Here is a 21,629-nt window from a genome sequence, read left to right as displayed (position 1 = left end):
GATATCACTTCTGGTTTACCTGCATGTCATTGGCGCCATTTTCAAAGAAATAAAAGCATTCAAAAAACGCCGATCTTGGTGTTTTAAATGCTTTTAAGTGCAAAGGAGGGATTTGGGGTCTCTTTGACCCCAGATCCCTCCATAAAGAGTACCTGTCACGTGGCTATTGCTGCCATAAGGGATGTTTAACATTCCTTTATAAAAAGCAAAAAAAGTGATCACATTTTTTATTTTAAAGAAACAGTTAAAAAAAATAATAATATAAAGTAATTAAAAATAACTAAATGAAAGTGCCCCCGCCCCCCCATGCTCTTGCACAAAGGCACGCACGCAAACGGCAATCATCCCACACGTGATATATCACCGCAAACGTCACATCATGGGAAGTAATTCTAGCACAAGATCTCCTCTGTAAATCTAAAGTGGTAACCTGGAAAGGCTTTTAAAGCGTCGCCTATGGATAGTAAAATGTACATAGTTTGTCGCCGTTGCACAGGTGTGCGCAATTTTAAAGCATTAGATGTTTGGTGTCTATTTACTCGGTGTAACATCATCTTCTAAATTTTACAGAAAAATTTAATTATGTATTAGGTTTTTTTGCATTAAAATTCAAAAAAGTGTATTTCCCAAAAATTGAGTTTTAAAAAACCGCTGCACAAATACTGTGTGACATAAAAAAATGCACCCACCAATTGATTCTCTAGGGCAGGGGTCTCAAAAAAATGGCGGCCCTCCAGCTGTTGCGAAACTACAAGTCCCATGAGGCATTGCAAAGCTGACAGTTACAAGCATGACCCCCACAGGCAGAGGCATGATGGGCCTCTGCTTAAAAAACTATAATCATATATATATATATATATATATATATATATATATATATATATAGGGAAATTGGAAGAAATTTTACAGCAAAAAATACTTATTGTTACATGTAAACAAAAAGTGCCAGAAATGGCCTGGAGCCGAAGTGGGTAACCCTTGCAGCAGCCAACAAAACCTAAAAACAGCAGTCAGAATGCATTACAATAATAAAATATAGAAAGTTCAGGCTTTAATCTGTGCTTACTTACACTACTACATTAGGTCTGGGTATCTAGATTTTCATGCACCCAAGTCTTGAAGAACGAGTAGATCTCCCCCTTTCACAAGAAGATTTTATTCTAAGATAGGACACTGCAGGTGGGTCAACTTACCAACATCTAACAAAAACTGAATTCTTAGTTTTGTCTGGACAGATCCTATAAGATTATGATTTGTTGAAGTCCCATTTAGCATGGCAATAGCAAAAGGTTATTACCTCTGCCTCTGGTACAGCAGCCTTTTCTCCTCATCAATTAGTAGTTGGCGTCTCTGTTGCTCTGCTCCTCGGAGGAGTTCTTGTTGTTGATACCAGGCTTCGTCTCCAGCTCTGCGTTTTATTGCTTCTGCCTCAACTTCATGGATTATTTGCCTGCAAATAAATGACAAAGATTGGCTTGCAGCGGTTTTAAAATCCACCAAAATGCTAGTTTTGATGGATTTATTTTTTTTAGCCATACAATGCACCCAAAAAACAAAATAAAATCCAGACATGGGAAAACAAGCTATTTTTATATTTATGCCATAGTAAATTAATTTGAGGTGTCTGCAGATTTCTGTTAATATTTGTAGCATTAAAAAAATAAAAGTCTTCCATACTTCTCTCGTAAGTATTCCAGTTCCTCCTGGTGAAGCCTCTCCCTCTCCTGACTCTGATAATCCACAATGAATTTGGGGTATTTATTGAATATGGGATACTGTCCCTTAGTGAGGGGCACAAATTCACTGAGAAGACGCTGAGGGTGGATCTCGGCTGGGGTGGCGTCCATGAGATGGTATGATTCTTTAATCATCAGATTGATATCCAGGTTATTCCGGTGATGAAAAAAATACTGCAGAAAAACAAAAAGCGCCATAAGCATGTACAGTAAAATAAGCTACATTTTAATTTAAATGGTAGAACTACATTAAAAAGAAATCCAACATAAACAGGCAAAAGCATGGGAAGGGGCAAAGAAAGAGAGCAAAAGAGAGAGCAAGAACAAGAAAGAGTGAGAGAGAGAGAGAGAATGAAAAGGGCAAGAGAGGGAAAGCAAGAGGGAGAAAGAAGAGAAACAGGGGCTGTGTTTCTTGAGAATGTGAGCAATTCACACACACACTGCCATGATGCATAGCCAGGAGGGGGACACTGCTATTCAAAATTGCACCTGCCTGTGTCCTACTGGACTATGAAAGAGCATATATATACAGTATATATATTGGTTGTATCATAATTTTCCGATGGCATCCGTTTTGCACTTGAGCATTTAACACTTTACGTGTACATATTGTACCCCTGAGAAAGTTGCTATTTGCAGCGCAACGCGCAATCTTATTTGGGGTTGTCTTTGATTTGTGTAATTTGAGAGGGCGATGCCAGTTTATAGTAAATTGTATAGGGACAGCCTATGGGAACCATAGTCTTAGTAACCTGAAAATTTCTTTGGAAAGCATTGGATTTTCTAGTAGTTTTGAGTGTGGTCATCAGCACACACAGTGGCTGAAGTTATTATCAGTACCCTCTATGGCCACATAGCTTCCCTCATGCAATCAGAAAAGCAAACTCTAGAAAGGAATTCATGCACACATGAAGATAGATATAAACTTGAATAGACTGGTATCACATCCTAAATGGTAACATGTAGGATGTAATATTTAACACACACACAATTTACATATGGTTTTTTTTTTTGCTTTAATAAAGTCAGAATTGTGCAGGGGTTGACCTGCTAGTGACTGACGCATGTTACATTCATTGCACCATTTATAAATTATGAAAGAGCATAGTCATACTGGAAGTTAAATGGCCAATGAGCAGGAAGGTGGCACAGGAAGCTGAAATAAGGGGACATCATGGGGTCAATTTACTAAAACTGGAGTGCGCAAAATCTGGTGCAGCTCTGCATTGAAATCTATCAGCTTCTTCTTCTCAACCCGGAAACTGATTTTTTGCACAGCTGCACCAGATATTGCACTCTAAAGTTTTAGTAAATCAACCCCCACCTGTCTAGAAGGATTCTGATTGTAAATTACAAGTCCAACTTAAAAAAAAAATGAATTGGGAAAAAAAAAAAAAAAAAGGATTACAAATCTGTTCAAATCAGTTTATGCACAGTTGGTCCTGGACACTGCATTTAAATTATTTACTAAAATGGTACTACACACGGCTCAAACTCTCTATTATCTATCCTCAGGCCTCGTCTCAATGCTTCCGTGGATGCTCTCAAGTTTGATCCTTTTTGCACATTGTGTTTAAGTTGGCTGATAAACCAATCACTTTATTGCAATCCCAATGTTTATTATTCGCGCATATTCCAGATCTCCCTCGACCCTTCGAAAAGATTGATGCATGCCCTATGTGTAGCCATGCTGGCAATAGCTTACCAATGGAAGTTAATCTCTGTACCGTTTACACAGACGATTTCGAGGATGGATGTGATTATGTAAATAAGACAAATTTTTTCATACGATTCACAAATCAAAACCCTGTTTCGATGCTAAGTGGGACCTTTGGTTCGAGTATCGTCTTCCTTCTGTAGACTGATCCTGTGACTTTTCATGTAGTTGTTATTTTATTTATTATTACGGTCTTTAGTTTATGCTATGTAAATTCTACATACTTCTATAGGATGTCCTACATGTTGGAAGCACCCAGATTTGCTTTATGTTTCTACTGCCATTTGAAAGTGCTTATGTCCTACTTCTTTTTTAGGAAGTATTTTGTATTCCTAAAATTTGTCATTTTTTTTTCTATGGTTTGCATTTATCAGATATAATGGCATTGTGTTGTTTGATGCTCTTTCTGATGCAATTCTTTTGATTGTATTTAACATACTTTGGCTTTTGTATCTATCTTTTCGTACCAACTGCATTAAAAGTTTGTAAACAAAAAAAAAAAAAAAAAATCGGTTCATGTACAGTGTATGTATTTTAACTACTTGCCATTATACGGCGGTAAGGTGGCTCTCCTGTCGCGGATCATGTAGCTAGTACTTAATCTGGCACTTCCGGGTGGGAGACATGTGCCGCTACTTCTGCGATTGGTCACAGCAGAAGCGGATCAGCGGTTGCCGGCCAATGGATGCCCGCCAGCACCGTCTGATCGGCGAGGAGACAGTCGGAACAGAGCTATGCCTATGTAAACAAGGCAGAGCTCTGTCCTGTCAGCGGGGAAGCAGCTGGACTTGTTTTCCCAGCAAACCAGGGAATAAAATCCAGCACATCCCTTTGGAAAAGCACCACATAGTAAACCCAAAAACACTGGTTAGGCACACATTTACCCCATCCTAGATGTTTAACCCCTTCCCAGCCAGTGTCATTAGTACAGTGACAGTGCATATATTTAGCACTGATCACCATAATGCCCCGTACACACGGTCGGATATTCCGACGGAAAATGTGTGATAGGACCTTGTTGTCGGAAATTCCGACCGTGTGTGGGCTCCATCACACATTTTCCATAGGAATTTCCGACACACAAAGTTTGAGAGCAGGATATAAAATTTTCCGACAACAAAATCCGTTGTCGGAAATTCCGATCGTGTGTACACAAATCTGACGGACAAAGTGCCACGCATGTTCAGAATAAATAAAGAGATGGAAGCTATTGGCTACTGCCCCGTTTATAGTCCCGACGTACGTGTTTTACGTCACCGCATTCAGAACAATCGGATTTTCCGACAACTTTGTGTGACCATGTGTATGCAAGACAAGTTTGAGCCAACATCAGTCGGAAAAAATCCTAGGATTTTGTTGTCGGAATGTCCGATCAATGTCCGACCGTGTGTACGGGGCATTAGTGTCACTGGTTCTCACAAAGTGTCAAAAGTGTTAGAGTATACGCCGCAATATTGCAGTCCCGCTATAAGTCACCGATTTCCGCCATTACTAGTATAAAAAATAAAAATTCCAGTATATATACACCATAGTTTGTAAACGCTATAACTTTTGCACAAACCAATCAATATACACTTAATGGGATTTTTTTTTTAACCAAAAATATGTAGCAGAATACATATTGGCCTAAACTTATGAAGAAATTTGATTTTGAATTTTTTTATTGGCTATGCTTTATAGCAGAAAGTAAAAAATATACCATTTTTTTTTCCAAAATTGTTGGGTATTTTTTTTGTTTATAGCACAAAAAATAAAAAAAACCCAGTGGTGATCAAATACCACCAAAAGAAAAAACTCCATTTGTAGGAAAAAAGGACATAAATGTAATTTATGTACAGCGTTGCATGATGGTCAGGTAAAGTAACGCAGTGCCGTATGGTAAAAAATGGCCTAGTCATGAAGGGGGGAGGGGGTAAATCTTCCGGAGGTCAAGTGGATAAAGGTGTATTTAGCCATATTGCTGGCATTTAGCTTCATCCTTTACCAAATCATATGTATACCATTCATACAATTTTACAGATCATCACTGGGCAAATAAACTTAAAATTAAAATTAAAATTAGCATTTAATCCTATTTTCCTTATTGCCCTCCTATACAATCTATATCACTTTATTATAGCAAAAACCCTTTCTTTTGAAATCTCCCTAAAGTGGTTGTAAAGGCAGAAGGTTTTTTTTTTATCTGAATGCTTTCTATGCATTCAAATAAAAAGCCTTCTGTGTGCAGCAGCCCCCCTCATACTTACCCGAGAGCCATCTCTGTCCAGCGTTGTCCACAAGTGCCTCAGCCACCCGGGACGCTCTCTCCCGATTGGCTGAGACACAGCAGGGGCATCATTGGCTCCCGCTGCTGTCAATCAAACTCAGCCAATCAGGACAGAGGGGGCGGGGCTAGGGCTCCATGTCTGAATGGACACACAGAGTTGCTCAGCTCGGGTGCCCCCATAGCAAGCTGCTTACTGTGGGGCCACTCAACAGAAGGGAGGGGCCAGGAGATCCAGCCAGGAACCCAAGAAGAGGAGGATCCAGGCTGCTCTGTGCAAAACCCCATGCACAGGGCAGGTAAGTAAAAGGCCTCCTGCACACAGACGTTTTTACAGCTGCTTTTTTGAGCGTTTTTTGCAGCTTAAAAAGGCCTGTCTATGTTAGTCTATGGCTTCATGCCCACCTAGGCATTTTTGAGCTGCAAATGGCATAGGCGTTTTTAAGCTGTAAAAAAAAACCCAGGACCAGTGGGTTCTGAGAGACGTTTTTCAGCTGTAAAACGCTCTAACACTGATAAACGCTCAAAAACGTCATTCACCAATGTTTAACGTTTTTGATCCATTGAAAAAAAAAAACGCTAAAAAACGCTAACGCAGAAAAACGCTCAAAAACAATATTGCAAAAACGTTGAAAAAAGCTGAAAAAAGTTAAAAAAAAAATCACTGCAAAGATACTGGCGTTTTCATAACGTTATTTTAACATCCCGTGTGCATGAGGCCTAACATGTTTGTTATTTTAATAGGAGAAAAAAAAAAAAAAAAGACACCAGGGCTAGATGGATTTCTGGCTAAATGGTTTGCCCACCATCTCCATTTCCTGTGTCCGTTTCTTCTTCATACCTATAACAAGGCTCTAAAACCTCGTAAAACCCTCTCAAATGTGATTCCTATTGCCCGATCTCCCTCATTAATGCGGATGTAAAGATCCTAGCTAAAGGTTTGGCCAACTGTCTAAACACAGTGGTTGCGAAATTGGTTGGGTGAGATCAGGGAGGCTTTTTATACCTGGTCCTTCTACAAGGATGAATTTTCGTAGACTATTCTGCAACTTGTTCTAGATTGTAAGCTCTAATGAGCAGGGCCCTCCGATTCCTCCTGTATTGATTTATATTGTAACTGTACTGTCTGCCCTCATGTTGTAAAGCGCTGTGCAAACTGTTGGTGCTATATAAATCCTGTATAATAATAATAACTTGCAACATCTTCACGATTATTCCCCTACTCGTGTTATCACATCCTTAGATACGTATGGAATGACCCTATTTAAAGTGCTGCAGCCCTAAGGTTTTGGCCCTCGTATTATAGCATGGATGCGACTCTTATATGTCTCACCTATGGCACGTATTAGGGTTAACGTCCATGTTACTGAAGCCATTCCAAAAAACTAGGGGCACTAGGCAGGGGTGTCCTTTGTCACCTCTCCTATTTGCCTTAGCTATGGAACCCTTTGCCACAGGCATTCGTAGCTCCCTTTAATCAGAGGTCTCCCCATTGGTACTATAGAGGAACGTATCTCTTTGTACGCAGATGACACTTTAGTTTACTTGGCTGACCCTCGTGACTCACTAAAAAAAAACTTCTGTCTGAAATTAATACCTTTGGAGACTATTCTGGCTTTCAGGTGAACTGGGACAAGTCAATTTTTTCCCTTTAGCTCAAGCTGCTATATCCTTGATTCACATGGATTCCAGACTACAGGTGGTCCCCTCATTTGGACATCGGGGTATTATAATTCAATTACCTTGATCTTCGTATATTACTAATAATTTGTGCCCCTTACTGTCACAGTTGCAATTACAAACTAAACAATGGATGGATTTGCCTCTAGACCTCATGGGAAGGACCAATGTCATTAAAATTATACATCTCCCTAAACGTCTCTATGTTACGGCCAATTCCCCATGCAAGATTCCAAAATCTATTTTTAAACGTATTGCTACAATATGCACAGCGTTCTTATGGAATGGTCACCCTCCCAGAGTAGCACTTGAGACCTTACCACTTCCAGACAATTTGGAAGGTCTAGTTTTCCCAAATTTTTTTATTTGTGCTACTTGGCTTCTCAACTGCTCCACATACACAGCTGGCTGCATCCAGTTTCTGCCAATGCTTGCGTTACTATTGCCTCCTTCTTGGAAACCCTCCACAATATTATCTATAGGGGCTGTGTACCAGCTTGTCCGGGTACGTTGATTTTCCGTACATCACTCTCACTGTTTCAATCCATAGTTGCAAAAATTTCTAAGGACTCGTGGTTGACATCCCCCATTATTCCACTGTGGTTTAACCCCAACCTCCAAGAATTATATTCCCTACCTGACCTACAGCGGTGGTCTTCTAAAGGGGTCAAATATTTATGTCACCTCTACAATGCACAAGGTTTTAAATCCCCTTACCAGTTACGCATGGACATTGACTTGCCACGCACTTATTTATTTTGCTATTATCAACTTCTGCAAGGTTTACATTTGCAATATGGTTCTTTGGATGACCCTATCCAGGTGCCGCCCCTAGAGAAATTATTAAGACACCCAGACCCCACAAAACGTATCTCCACCTATTATGCTGCCCTTATAACAGACACTAACTCTAGGCTTCCCAGGATATACCCTTCAGGGAAGCAGATTGGTCTGAATTTGGGGACATGTTTAAAACCTCTGTCATTTCCTCTACAGACCGTATTATCCAGCTTAAGATCTTTCACCACTCTCACCTTACACCCGCTAGATTATATAAAATGGGGTCTCCCTCAGCTGAGTGTTTGAGGGGTTGCGGTCAAACTGCTGACTTTTCCACTGTTTTTGGGCCTAGTTCAGGATTTCTGGGGGAAATATGGGCGCTTTTATCTCTTCTGCATTGGGCCTGCCAAATATTGTAAACCCCAAAAAATGTCTTTTGGGCATCTTTGGTGATTTGACCATCCCTTCTCATGCCAAGAGACTGCTTTGCATCCTTTATTTTTATGCAAAGAAGTCCCTTTTATTGTCCTAGAAAGGATCTGTATCCCCAACACGAACCTTCTGGCTAAAACTGATTACTGAATCCCTGCCCCTGTAGAGGCTCACCTTTAAAATTCAGAAAAGGAGTTAAAACATTTCATGAAATATGGGATAGATGGCTGGCCAGTCCTCCAACTCTTAACCTCTGAATCTCTGTGATTAATGGCATCCCTATACACCTGTACTGGCCAGGTACCCCTCTCTGATACACGTTATGTTTGTTTGTGTTAGGTTGTCTGTGTAAATTTCATATTCATCGCAGGCTTTACTGACCACAGGAGACATATGTGACAATTGTATAAGCACTGTTTATATCTTATCTACACGGTTTTTTTTTCTCTGTACATTAAAGAGGAACTGCAGTCTGCTCACATAATTTGTAATAAAATTATCTTTGCCATTCTGAAGCTTCCCTCCAACCACTTTGCATAATATTTTATATATACTGTGATTCCGTACTTGCCAAATTTGCTGCAGAAATCTCCCTCCACTGAGTCTGGATGCAACCATTTCAACTGTGGGTAGCTGAAGCTGCTGCCTGTTCACTTCCTGGATTTACACAGAGGCACACCTCCAGCTCTGCAGCTCTGATTGGCCCTCTTATGGCTCATCCCCCCTCCATGCCTGTCAAACACTCTCTCTCTCTCTCTCTCTCTCTCTCTCTCGAGAGAGAGAGAGAGAGAGAGAGAGAGAGAGAGAGAGAGAGAGAGAGAGAGAGAGAGAGAGAGAGAGAGAGAGAGAGAGAGAGAGAGAGAGAGAGCTGTGCACGTCCTCATAAGCCTAGGCCAGTGATGGCGAACCTTGGCACTCCAGATGTTTTGAAACTACATTTCCCATGATGCTCAACTACAATTCAGAGCGCAAGAGCATCATGGGAAATGTAGTTCCAAAACATCTGGGGTGCCAAGGTTTGCCATCACTGGCCTAGGCTAATGATCAAACAAGAAACATGAAGTGGGATGTATAAGGCATTTACTGGCAAAAAAAAAATGCTTTACTATCCAAAGTTAAAACAACAAGGGCAGAAGAATTAATAGATGGAAAGTTGAAAAGATGACTGAAGTTCCGCCTTAAGTTAGGTTTATTGTGGGGTTTTTTTTTCTATATGTGTGTCTCATCTTTAAAAAAACCTATCCTCAAAAAAAAAAAAAAAAAAAAGCGAGACTTTACAATCACTTTAATTCTCCTGTATAAAGAAAATATTTGCATTGTAGCTTTTAACTTCTATATATCTCTTAGATTGTAAGCCCGACCTAGCAGGGCCCTCTGATTCCTACTGTATTTAATTGTACTATCTGTCAGTATTGTAAAGCGCTGTGTAAACTGTTAGCGCTATATAAATCCCGTATAATAATAATAATATACATTACAGTAACTTCTGCATACAAAGTGGAGAAGGTACCTCTATGTCTTCCTTCTGGTTGCAGTGCAGTAAAGGAGAACGTGAGCACAGGACATAGGCCACTACCGCCATCAGCAGGAAGGAGGGATGGTTGGAGAACACGTTATCAAACAGCTTCAGCCATTCTTCTCTGGTTAAAACCTCAGAGAACAGAGTTTCCAGGAGTGGCCAGGCATAAATCTGCAAAATAGGGAAAGTCACCAAAAAGCAATTTGAAGTTTTTTTTTTTTTAAACATAGAAGGAAGTTTGAGAAGTTTTAAAAGTAATGCATGGCAATGCAAACAATGCTCCATGAGTATTCTTCAATGTGTTCTCTCAACACAAAGTATTAAAATAAAAAATGATCCCATTTTTTATTGCATGGTGTGAACACCCATGCGATCAGATTCTGGTGTGGACAACAAAGGGTCCTGCACCAGTTTGGTCCGAATACAATTTGTATGGCTGAATTTGCATGGCACAGACATCGCATGTGATCTGCACAGCAATGCGGTGCGAATCACATGCAATGTCTGGCATCGCTCCAGTGTGAACCGGCCCTAAAGTATGTAGTTCAAGTAGCCAGAAAGAGCATGTTTATAGCAAATGAACAGTACTGGCTTACCAGTTGTTTTAAAAAAAAAAAAAATCTAATTAAAATCATCATGGGGGTGAATAAGGTTCAGGAAGGCAGTATTTTCAATATGAAAATTAGTGAAAAAAATAAGTTAGTTTTAAATGGCGCCGGTGACAACTGGATAAACCGGAAGTGATGTCAGTTTATCACTTCTGGGTTACTACTATGGAGACCAGATCAAAGCCGATCCTGGTTTTGTTCGGTTGTCAAGCCAGCTGTCGGACGTGCCGGCTGGTTGCTGGGGCCTCCCGGTGGGACAGGAGAGCCCGATTGAGCTGCGGAAAGGGGGGGGGGGGGCCTAGTTAGCAGCTCCGATTGTTTTTACAAGCGAGCCGACCGCCGGCTCAAAAAACGGTACCTGGACAGTACAACCATTCGAACCCAAGCACTGTAATGGTACGTTGATTGGTGGCAAGTGGGGGCAACAGATACACATTATACAAGTTTTCTGTGGATTTTTTTCCTTCAGATTTACCAAAACCATATAATATGAGGTTCAATTAGTATGCAATCAGGCAGGCCCTTCCACTACATGGTTTTGGTAAATTTAAAGGAAATCAGACAAAAAAAATAATGTATAGTGTGTATGGGGTTTTATGCCCTGTACACACGGTCGGACATTGATCGGACATTCCGACAACAAAATCCTAGGATTTTTTCCGACGGATGTTGGCTCAAACTTGTCTTGCATACACACGGTTGCACAAAGTTGTTGGAAAATCCGATCATTCTGAACGCGGTGACGTAACACACGTTCGTCGGGACTATAAACGGGGCAGTAGCCAATAGCTTTCATCTCTTTATTTATTCTGAGCATGCGTGGCACTTTGTGCGTCGGATTTGTGTACACACGATCGGAATTTCCGACAACGGATTTTGTTGTCGGAAAATTTTATAGCAAGTTCTCAAATTTTGTGTGTCGGAAATTCCTATGGAAAATGTGTGATGGAGCCTACACACGGTCGGAATTTCCGACAACAAGGTCCTATCACACATTTTTCGTCGGAAAATCCGACCGTGTGTACAGGGCATTACAATGCACTGAAACCAGTGCATCAGCTGGATGGGTAAACACCAAGCATTCTCATAAGAGGAGGTCAGCAATGGCAGCCTTCATAAATCTGCCACAACAGATGTAGTTTAAACAGACACAACGGATTGGAGAGGAATGTATCTCCTGCCAGAAAATGCAATCCTTTTCTCTGAGAATACATTTGTTTTAAGATCGTATTAAATCCTCAGCATTTTTTAGCTTAACGCATTGAGCACAAAAAAAACAAAACAAAAAAAAAAACAAAACACATTCCCCAGTAAACTATTCTATTCCAAACTACTCTAACCTAAGCACTTGCAATTTACAACTTTCAATGCTGCTGGCTCCTGCTCTCTCAGTGCTGCTTGCCTAAACATCTGGTCTTCATAGGAAAGATTTACAGTGGACAGTGCAGTCTTCATCCAGTCTGTAAGCTTGGAGAAGAGAGGGGGTAGGAGCTGGGGATTGCCTTGCCATTATAGCCTATGGGGCTGTGCTTTTCTATTGATGCACACGTACTCTAGTCACTGCATGCAAGAAAGGCTCCATAGGATGCGGATAGAGAAAGGAGCCACCCAGAAAAAAAATAAATAAATTGCCGCAGTGGGCCTGGCACCAACTTAAACTGGAAAATAGGCAAGGATTAAAAGATAATGAAGCTGCATACCCAGTAAAGATTCACTCACACCAATTAGTGCATTAGAACCCAGCCACTGGTGTATGGGATGGCGGCAGTGCCGATACATTTAAGGCTGAGTTCACACTGATTTGGCTATGGGTCACAGCAGGGGGTCGCTGATGTGTCTCTGCCAAATCAGGAGGGAGAATCCCGGACGGCTGAGACATTCGTGGACATTACTGGACAGAGAGCGACCTCAGGTAAGTGTTCGGGGTGGCTGCTGCCCACAAAAGGCTTTTTATCCTAATGCATAGAATGCATTGAGATAAAAAACCTTCTGCCTTTAAAGACCCCTTTAAATGCTATTGGCCGCAGTGCTAGGTGGTGGATTGTGTCACACTGTGCTAAAAAATGTAGTCAAAACGGTTGTAAACCTCAGACATGAAATGAACAAAGCATATCCCTCTATAGTGTGTACTTGTCTCCATTAAAGAGAACAAATTGCCATTTCATTGTGATTTATATAATTTCATTGTGAATTTGTTTTTTCCAATACAAATCTTATCCTCATCTTATTGTATTTCTGTCTGCTGCTTTGATCCTCTGCTATCAATCATTTCTGACAAGTGTTCCTCTGTGAAAGAGGGGGGGGGGTCCCTTCCTTCCAATCAGCTCCCAGAGCTCTCCGTACTGAGCTCTGCACAGTGTAAATTTTCACCTCCCTGCCCCCTTTTTTCTGGCGGATAAGACAAGCTTTATAAATTCTGGACTTTGAATGGATGTAGAGAAGAGAAGTCTGCAGAAAATCAGGTACAACTTATGAAGGAGAATGTGTTTCATCTCGGTGTATCATCTGAAGCCAGTCACTTCACCGGGTATATGGGAGGGTTTACAATCACTGTAATGAAGTACTTTTTTCCAGTGCGTACCACTGCAGTTCAGTGGTATGAACCAGCCAGGTAGGAGACGAGGAATTTTGCCCTTCGCCGCACGTGGTGTGACTGTACCCTAAGTAATTACAAAAAACTGAGGGTTCAATATCACTTTAGTGAACCTACAAACACAATGCTGACTTTGAGAGCTTACTATACACCGGATGGATCTGTTACCTGGGACGTAACGCCAAAATTCACAAAATGCTGAAGAACCTCCTTGTCGTGATGCGCCAAAACATTCTCAACCATGCCAAGGATGTTGATTGGTGGATTAGGAAAGTACTCGAACCAATGCTGACACCAGTTAGCTGCAGAGGAACATGACAGATTATCATAGGCCAATGCATGTCCCTCCAGATGCTGGGAGGACAATCCCTACATACCGATCCTTGTAGCTTCCGGACAACTGGAAGGACACTGCTGGCTTTATGACCAGAAGAACACGTTTGAATGCTACACACACTCACACTAGAACATCCTTTCATAAACAAAAGCAAAAAACAATGTATTTTCACACATGCAAAAACAACTTACTTATGACAGTAGCCACAACTTCAAAACAGATGAGCTGATTGTTCTGAAAAAGCTTGACAAATGGGAAGGTCATCAGAGGTAAGTATTTAGTCTCTCCAAATATCGCAGACCAGTGAGCCAAGGCTGAAAGTGTCCTGGTGAGCAAATGAAATCACAGAAACTTGTTTGGGAATAAAAAAATATGAAATACATGGCGGCCACATGTGTTCTTTAACCCTTTCACTGCCAAAACATTTTTTCCATATTTTTCCACACATTAAAAGGAACAGGCCTTTTCTGGCACTTTTTGTTTACAAGTAAAAATCAGTATTTTTTGCTAGAAAATTACTTAGAACCCCCAAACATTATATATATATTTTTTTAGCAGAGACCCTAGAGCAGGGGTCTCAAACTGCTGGCCCTCCAGCCGTTGCCAAACTACAAGTCCCATCATGCCTCTGCCTGTGGGTGTCATGCTTGTAACAGCCAGCCTTGCAATGCCTTATGGGACTTGTAGTTTTGTAACAGCCGCCAGTTTGAGACCCCTGCTCTAGAGAATAAAATGGAGATTGTTGCAATTTTTATATGTCACATGGTATTTGCGCAGTAATATTTCAAACGCAATTAATTTGGAAAAAATACGCTTTCATTTTAATGCAAAAAATAAATAAAAAAACACTTTTTGGTAAAATATAAAAGATGATGTTACCCTGAGTAAATAGATACCTAACATGTCACGCTTAAAAATTGCACACGCTCGTGGAACGGCGACAAACTACGATACTCAAAATCTCCATAGGTGACTCTTTAAATTTTACAGGTTACCTGTATAAAGTTACAGAGGTGACCTAGAGCTAAAATTATTGCTCTTGCCATTACGTTTGCCGTAATACCTCACGTGTGGTGCGAACACTGTTTACATATGTGTTCACACAGGAATGGGGGCACACATACATATTATAATTTATATATATATATATATTTTTTTTTTTTTTTGTTTTATTATTTATTTTTTTTTTTTTACCATGTCCCTTTATTCTTTTTTTGGATAACTTATGGGGCCCCATATCTCGGGGCCACTTGGTTCTAGAAACCCCAAACCCAGTGGAACTAGCACTACAACATACCAAAAGCTGGGATTCCTAGCACCAAGTGCCCCCAAGACACGGGGCCCCAAAGTCGGTCAACCGTGTCAAACTGCAGCAATGTAATTTTGGGACCCTTTGGGTCCAGAGACCGCAAATTTTGGCTGCAGCTAGGGGGCATCTAGGAACCCTTAACTACAGAGTTTGAAGTTCGGGGGACCTATGGCTGCAAATGGGCACAGTGAGGCTGCAAATGGGCATTGTTGACTCTCTTTTCAATTTACAGTAGCTGCGCACTTCTCACCCTCGTCTTATACTCGAGTCAATAAGTTTTCCCAGTTTTTTGTGGTAAAATTAGGTGCCTCGGCTTATACTTGAGTATATACGGTATGTCCTTTTTTCCCACAAATAGAGCTTTCTATTGGTGGTATTTGATCACCTCTGCGGTTTTTATTTTTTGTGTTATAAACAAAAATAGACCGACAATTTTGGGGGAAAAAAAAAACAAAAAACACAACAATATTTTTTTACTTTCTGCTATAAAATACATCCAATAAATACATTTTTTAAAAAAAATCATATTTTTTCCTCAATTTAGGCCAATATGTATTCTGCCTTCATGTTTTTGGTAAAAAAAAATCCCAATAAGCGTATATTGATTGGTTTGCGCAAAAGTTATAGTCTAAAGCTTATGGGATATTTTTATGCCATTTTTCTTTAAGTACCGTATTTATCGGCGTATAACACGCACCCCAAGTTTAGGAGGGACGTTTAAGGAAAAAAACTTTTTAAATGCCCATCAATGCAGCCTTGTCAGTGTCCATCTATAGCCTTGCCCTGTGTCGTTTGCAAAATTCTGTCGTTTGAAAATGGCGTGGCCGCTCTCGGACGCACTCGGCTTTTGCCGGCTCACGCGGGACTACGAGAGCCGCCGAGAATGGGCGAAAGCCGCCGAGAAAAGCTGACAGCCGCCGAGAGCTGCCAAAAAGCTCACAATCGGCGCGGGAATGGCGTATAACACGCACCCACGATTTTCCCCTGATTTTAAGGGGAAAAAAGTGCGTGTTATACGCCGATAAATATGGTATTTCTTTTACTACTAATGGCGGCGATCAGCAATTCTTTTTTCTCGCGGGGCTGCGACATTGCGGCGGACAAATCAGACACCTGACACTTTTTGGGGAACCAGTGACATGATGACAGTGATCAGTGCTAAAAATATTCACTGTTACTGTACTGACACTTGCAGGGAAGGGGTTAACATCCGGGGCGACCAAACGGTTAACTGTTTGCCTAGCCGGTGCTTGCCAACTGTGGGGAGGTTGCTCTGACTAGATGAAGACAGAGATCGGCGTTCTGCTCCCTGTGAGAACGACGATCTGCCTTGTTTACATAGGCAGATTGCTGTTCTGCCTCTCTTGAGAACAATTGCAGGTGGCCGGCGGACCCATCGATTGGCATCCTGTGTGTCCAATCAGCCCGCAATCGCGCCTCCAGCGACGTGCGCGCACCCGCCCCCAGTGTCTATTGCACAAAATGACGTACAGGTGTTGTTGTTTTGAGTAATAGAGCCGACCTGACCCAGTACAAGTGCAGTAGGGGGTTGGCAAGTGGTTAACAGGCCAAAAAGGAACATACAACAGAGATGCATTTGTTGTTATCTGCACTTTTGGGACCATCCTGACTTGCAACTGTCCAGGTGTGTCCTATATGGCTCCTCCTCTGTCTAGGACACCACAATTATAGAAATCACTTTCAATGCTAAATAAATTAAGAGGATCTCCAATCTGGACAAAAGAAAATAAAACTCAAAATCTACAAACATTGTAGCTGCTGAATTTTAATATAAGGACACTTACCTGTCCAGGGATCCAGCGATGTCGGCACCCAAGCTGACTCTTCAATTGGCTTTGGGTGCAGGCACGCTGCAGCATGTTCGGGTAAGGGAAACCGGAAGTGAAGCCTTCTGGCTTTACAGACAGTTTTCTACTCTGTGTATGTGCGGGTTGCGCTGCACTTTGAGTGGTCCCATAGTCCTGTGGGACCTGTGTGTGTCCCAGAAAGCTGCGGGGGGAAAGAATATGGGCTGAAGGTCCTCGTAGATAGCCACAGCGATCTGAGCAGAAGTGGGAGCGGGTATCTGTCAAAACCAGGTACCCCCCCCCCCCCCCCCCCCCAAAAAAAAAAGTGCCAAATGTGGCAGTGGAAGGTGCAAATGGAGCTTCTGCTTTAAGGAGCACCTTGGGTCTCTAAGCAGCCATAGTTGAGATGTGCCAATCTCAAGTTTCCTCCTAACTTGCAAAAAGAAAATAAATACAGTGCAGTGTCAGCGTTGAGCAAATCCTGCTTACCTTTGTAACACTCTCAGGAGCTTCCTGCTCTTAATGGGGTATTCCTGGTGAAGTTGGAGGTACTGGGGATGCGTGCCTTTGTCAGTAAGGCTGCTGAAAGCTGCATGGTTCTCTGGCAGCTGGAGCAGTGAGCGCCAGATAAACATTCTAAGGAGAATTAATAGTTTAACTTTAGATGGAGTACACTCACACTACACACACAGATAATACACCTCTTCAAAACAGAGTCTATAAAACACAGACAGGCACATCCCAGGCAGCCCTTAATTTGCAACACCGCATGCTGAATCTGGAGCCGACTTGTAAGTAACCTAGGGATGGATACTTTTTCTTCCCCCTTTTTCTTTTTTGAGTCAACTATCAAACTACATTGGTATCTATATGTTTTTTGTAGATACGCACCTTGCATCTGCTTCTAGCGTGAATTAAAAACGAAACGCACGCGTCAAGCTTTTTTAGATCCGTTATAATCATGCATTTACAGAGTAGATTATTATCTTCTACAAACTTTCTGCAATCAATAATGATTATATTATATATTTTATGATATGGATCTCAAGCCAGCTCACAACTATTATACTTTATATTGCAATGTGATATTCATGACATCTGTGTATATATATGAAATATAATGATAATATGCCATCATGATATCTATATATAGATATATATCTATCTCTCTATTATAGAGATAGAGATAGAGAGAGATCATATATATCTATATATCTCTCTCTATATATCTATCTATCTAAATCTCTAGATATACATTTCTCTCTCTCTCTATAATATATAATCTATCTATCTATCTATCTATCTATCTATCTATCTATCTATATGTATCATTCAAAGTCTCAAACCTTTTCCTTTTAAATTTCAGATTTAGGGATGGATGCGTATGACTATATTATGTCATTGGCATCATTTAAAGTCCGCAAAACCCCCCATATACCCATAAAATAGACCTGTGGCTACAGAAAACCTATAATCCTGCCACTTATCGTATAAAGTAGGCACTTCTGGGTGCCAAGACTGTTCCGTTTTTCATAGAACACCCTAAAAAACTAGGTGCTCCGAAACATTATGAGCAAAATCATCAAATCTCCAAAGTATGCTGCTTCAGAGTTCTGACTGCAGTGCTTTGTCATTTCTGGTCAGTGACTATATTCATAGTAAAACCCAGAAGACAGCTTTAGGCCCCTTTCACACGGGCGGACTGTATGTCAGTGTTTCATCCATCCGTTTTTGGATGAAAAACGGACATACATGTATCCCTATGATGGGATAGCGGATGTACATCCGCTGACATCAGTCTCCACTATGCTCCGAAACTGATGACGAGGAAAACACTATTTTTCCATCCGTCTGCGGATCAGATGAAAGCGGACAGACGGTCCGTTTTCATCCGATCCCCCCATAGAGGAAAGCAGAGATCTGACTGGTCCGTTTCTGTGCAGAGACGGACTAGTCATCCGCCGGCTCAGCGGGGATCAACAGAGCGATCCCCGCTGAGCAAGCAGATGTCCAAAAACGGATCCTCCCGGGATCCACACGTGTAAAAGGGGCCTAAAGGGGCTGTAAACCCTCGTGTTTTTTCACCTTAATGCATACTATGCATTAAGGTGAAAAAACACCTTGCAGTCACCAACCCCCCGTTTTACTTACCTGAGCCCCTTCATCTCCTTGGCGGGAACGTGCTGTCCCTCTCTCTGCGGGGTCCTGGCTCTTGATTGGATAGAGTGATAGCAGCGCAGCCATTGGCTCCCGCTGCTGTCAATCAAATCCAATGATGCGGGTGCCAGGGCTGAGTCCGGCATTTGTGTTCGTAGACGCAAATGCTGGACTCAGGAGCGCACCCGCAAGATAACCCCCTTGGGAGAGTGCTTCTCCTAGGGGGTTAGCTAATGCGGGGAGGAGCGGCGAGAGCCACCGAGGGACCCCAGAAGACGATGTTCGGGGCCACTCTGTGCAAAACGAGCTGCACAGTGGAGGCAAGTATGAAATGTTTGTTATTTTTAAAAAATAAAAAATGATCCTTTACAATCACTATAAAGTGTTTGCAAAGGCTCAATGTTGTTTATCTTCATGCATGAAGGTAAAAAACCTTCTCTGTGTAGAAGCCTCCCCAGGCCCCCCCCCCCCCCCCCCCCACCTCCCCAAACTTACCCGAGATCAATCTTCCTCCAGCAATGTGCATGAGAACCTTGGCTCTCCAGGGACTCTCCCTCCTCATTGGCTAGGACAGCAGCAAGACGCACTGGTTTTCACTGCTGTCAATCACAGCCAGTGAACCAATGAGGAGAGAGAGGGGGCAGGGCCGAGCCGTGGCTATGTGTGTGAATAGACACGAAGAGCCGCTGCTCGGGAGGGTGCCTGCTTGGGTGCCCCCATTGCCCCCAGGGCCTGCTTGCTCTGGGGGCACTAGGCAGGGGGGGAGAAACACTGGTGGGGGACCCAAGAAGAGAAGGTTTGGGACTGTTGTGTGCAATAACACAAAAAAAGGTGCTTGTTATTTTTTTTTGTAATTTAACTAATATCACTTTAAAGTAAACTAAAAAGGCACTCTTTTTTCTTACTTTTTGGATAAAGCACAGAAGGTGTTACAACCCATTAAATTACTTTTTTGCCATTTATGTCCTATTGGGGAGATTTCTCTTCACTTCCTGTACTATAGCCAAAATAAGAAATGAGAGGAAATCCCTCCAAAAGAAAAAATCTCTGGCTGCCACCAGAACTAGTATCCCCATTGGAAGATTTCCCCTCTAGTACTGTTCCGGGGACAGAATTTTTTATTTTTCACTTTCTGTAATAAATGATAAACAGAACAAATGAAGAGAAGGTAAATCTCCCTAATAGGGTCACAGACAGCAATACAAATCTGATATGTGTCATTTGTGACATGGGACTGAGCCCACACGAGTGCCCCCATAGCAAGCGGAGGAGGAGGAGGATCAGGGCTGCTCTGTGCAAAACCGTTACACAGAGCAGGTAAGTATGACATGTTTGTTATTCTAGAAAAGAAAAATTGAGACCCTAAGGCTCCTTTATCACAGGCAGACCGATCAGGTATGCCTGTCAGTTTTATAGGTGGACCTGATTGAACCATCCATTATCCTCTATAGCAGTTGACATACAGTCTGATCCTATCTGCTAAAAATGGGTGGATAGGGATCCGATCCCCATCCGTGTGGCGGATCAGATCAGATAGCAGTTGGGTGTAAACGGACAGGCGGTCCACTCAGTAGTGTATTTAGATTTTGTGCTGCCCTAGGCTTGACTAAACTCGTGCACCCCCTAATGTAAATATGACCCACCCCTTCCCGTTAAGGCCACATCCCTTGCTGTTTAAGACCCGCCCTGCTGCACCATTGGCAAGATATAACCATGCCTATGGTGCAGCAGAAAACATATAGCACAGTTGCGGAATGCCAGCCGCCCGCATACCGGAAGCAGTGAGGCCACTTTATGGGGGCGCTAGACTAATTAGCCTTTCAGCCCAGTACGCCCCATAAGACTGGCGCCACACTAACAGTGTGGGGACTCCATACCTGCTGCCCCCCTGCAAAGTGCTGCCCTAGGCCTGGGTCTTGTCGGCCTAGGCCAGGATACAGCGTTGGGTCCACTTACATCTGACCGCCCATAGAGGACAGCGGGCTGTTTGCTCTGCATAAGTGAAGACATGGAAAAGCGATCTGCCTGCTCAGCGGGGATCAGTGGACAAATTCCTCGCTGAGCAGATGGATGCCATCCCATGTGAAATGGGCCTTACAATCGCTTTAACAGATCAGCAAACAAATAACTCACTAATGGACAATCATTGTACACAATAGAAGGTTCCATTCATACTTGAGCTGAGCGTCTTTGGTCATCTTTTTGCGTTGAGTGCCTTGTACGGTCATTTCTATGTACAGTTCAGGCTTGGACTTTTCTTTTTTTCCATTTTTAGCCATTGGAACACTAGTTACTAGGCAAGAAACATGACCCCACCAAAAAAAAAAAAAAACAGGAAAAACTGTTTTCTAGACACCCCCATTGAAGTCAATAAGGCCAAAACCCGTAACTATGCTTCAAAAGAATCTCATGTACTTTTTAAATGTAAATCGTAGTGTCGAGTATTGAAGTTCTTTTGGTGAAGCTTCAAAATTGCGCTTCAAATTACTCAAGTATTAACAGAGCTGAACAATAAATCTGCTCCAGCCCGTCTCCATGATCCTGTTATTCCTTTCCATCGGTGTTGCCATCTTGCTTATAGCACAGAACAGAAAAGATGAAGTCAGGTAGTCAATAAAAGCCCATAAGTCAAAAACACGTCTGTTCATACTTTGATTGTTACTGCCCTTTGCATAGGTAAACAGCCAGGA

The 21,629-nt window shown here is 42.0% G+C and overlaps 1 protein-coding gene across 1 annotated transcript in view; it reads right to left on the bottom strand.

Moving 5' to 3' along the window:
• The window catches only part of TBC1D31 (TBC1 domain family member 31), a 68,410-nt gene that overhangs the window by 13,076 nt on the left and 33,705 nt on the right, over positions 1 to 21,629 (bottom strand). Inside the window, exons 10-15 of the mRNA XM_073632209.1 lie at positions 17,272 to 17,418; positions 13,857 to 13,990; positions 13,497 to 13,630; positions 10,119 to 10,298; positions 1,678 to 1,910; positions 1,298 to 1,450 (exon numbers count right to left, since the gene is read on the bottom strand). Of these exons, the coding sequence (XP_073488310.1) occupies positions 1,298 to 1,450; positions 1,678 to 1,910; positions 10,119 to 10,298; positions 13,497 to 13,630; positions 13,857 to 13,990; positions 17,272 to 17,418 (981 nt within the window). The remainder of the gene's footprint in view (positions 1 to 1,297; positions 1,451 to 1,677; positions 1,911 to 10,118; positions 10,299 to 13,496; positions 13,631 to 13,856; positions 13,991 to 17,271; positions 17,419 to 21,629) is intronic.

Source organism: Aquarana catesbeiana, linkage group LG05, assembly GCF_042186555.1.
Source record: "Aquarana catesbeiana isolate 2022-GZ linkage group LG05, ASM4218655v1, whole genome shotgun sequence".
NCBI classification, from domain to species: Eukaryota; Metazoa; Chordata; class Amphibia; order Anura; family Ranidae; genus Aquarana; species Aquarana catesbeiana.
Note: the sequence above shows the minus strand (reverse complement) of the source record. Positions and strands in the feature narration are given on the sequence as shown.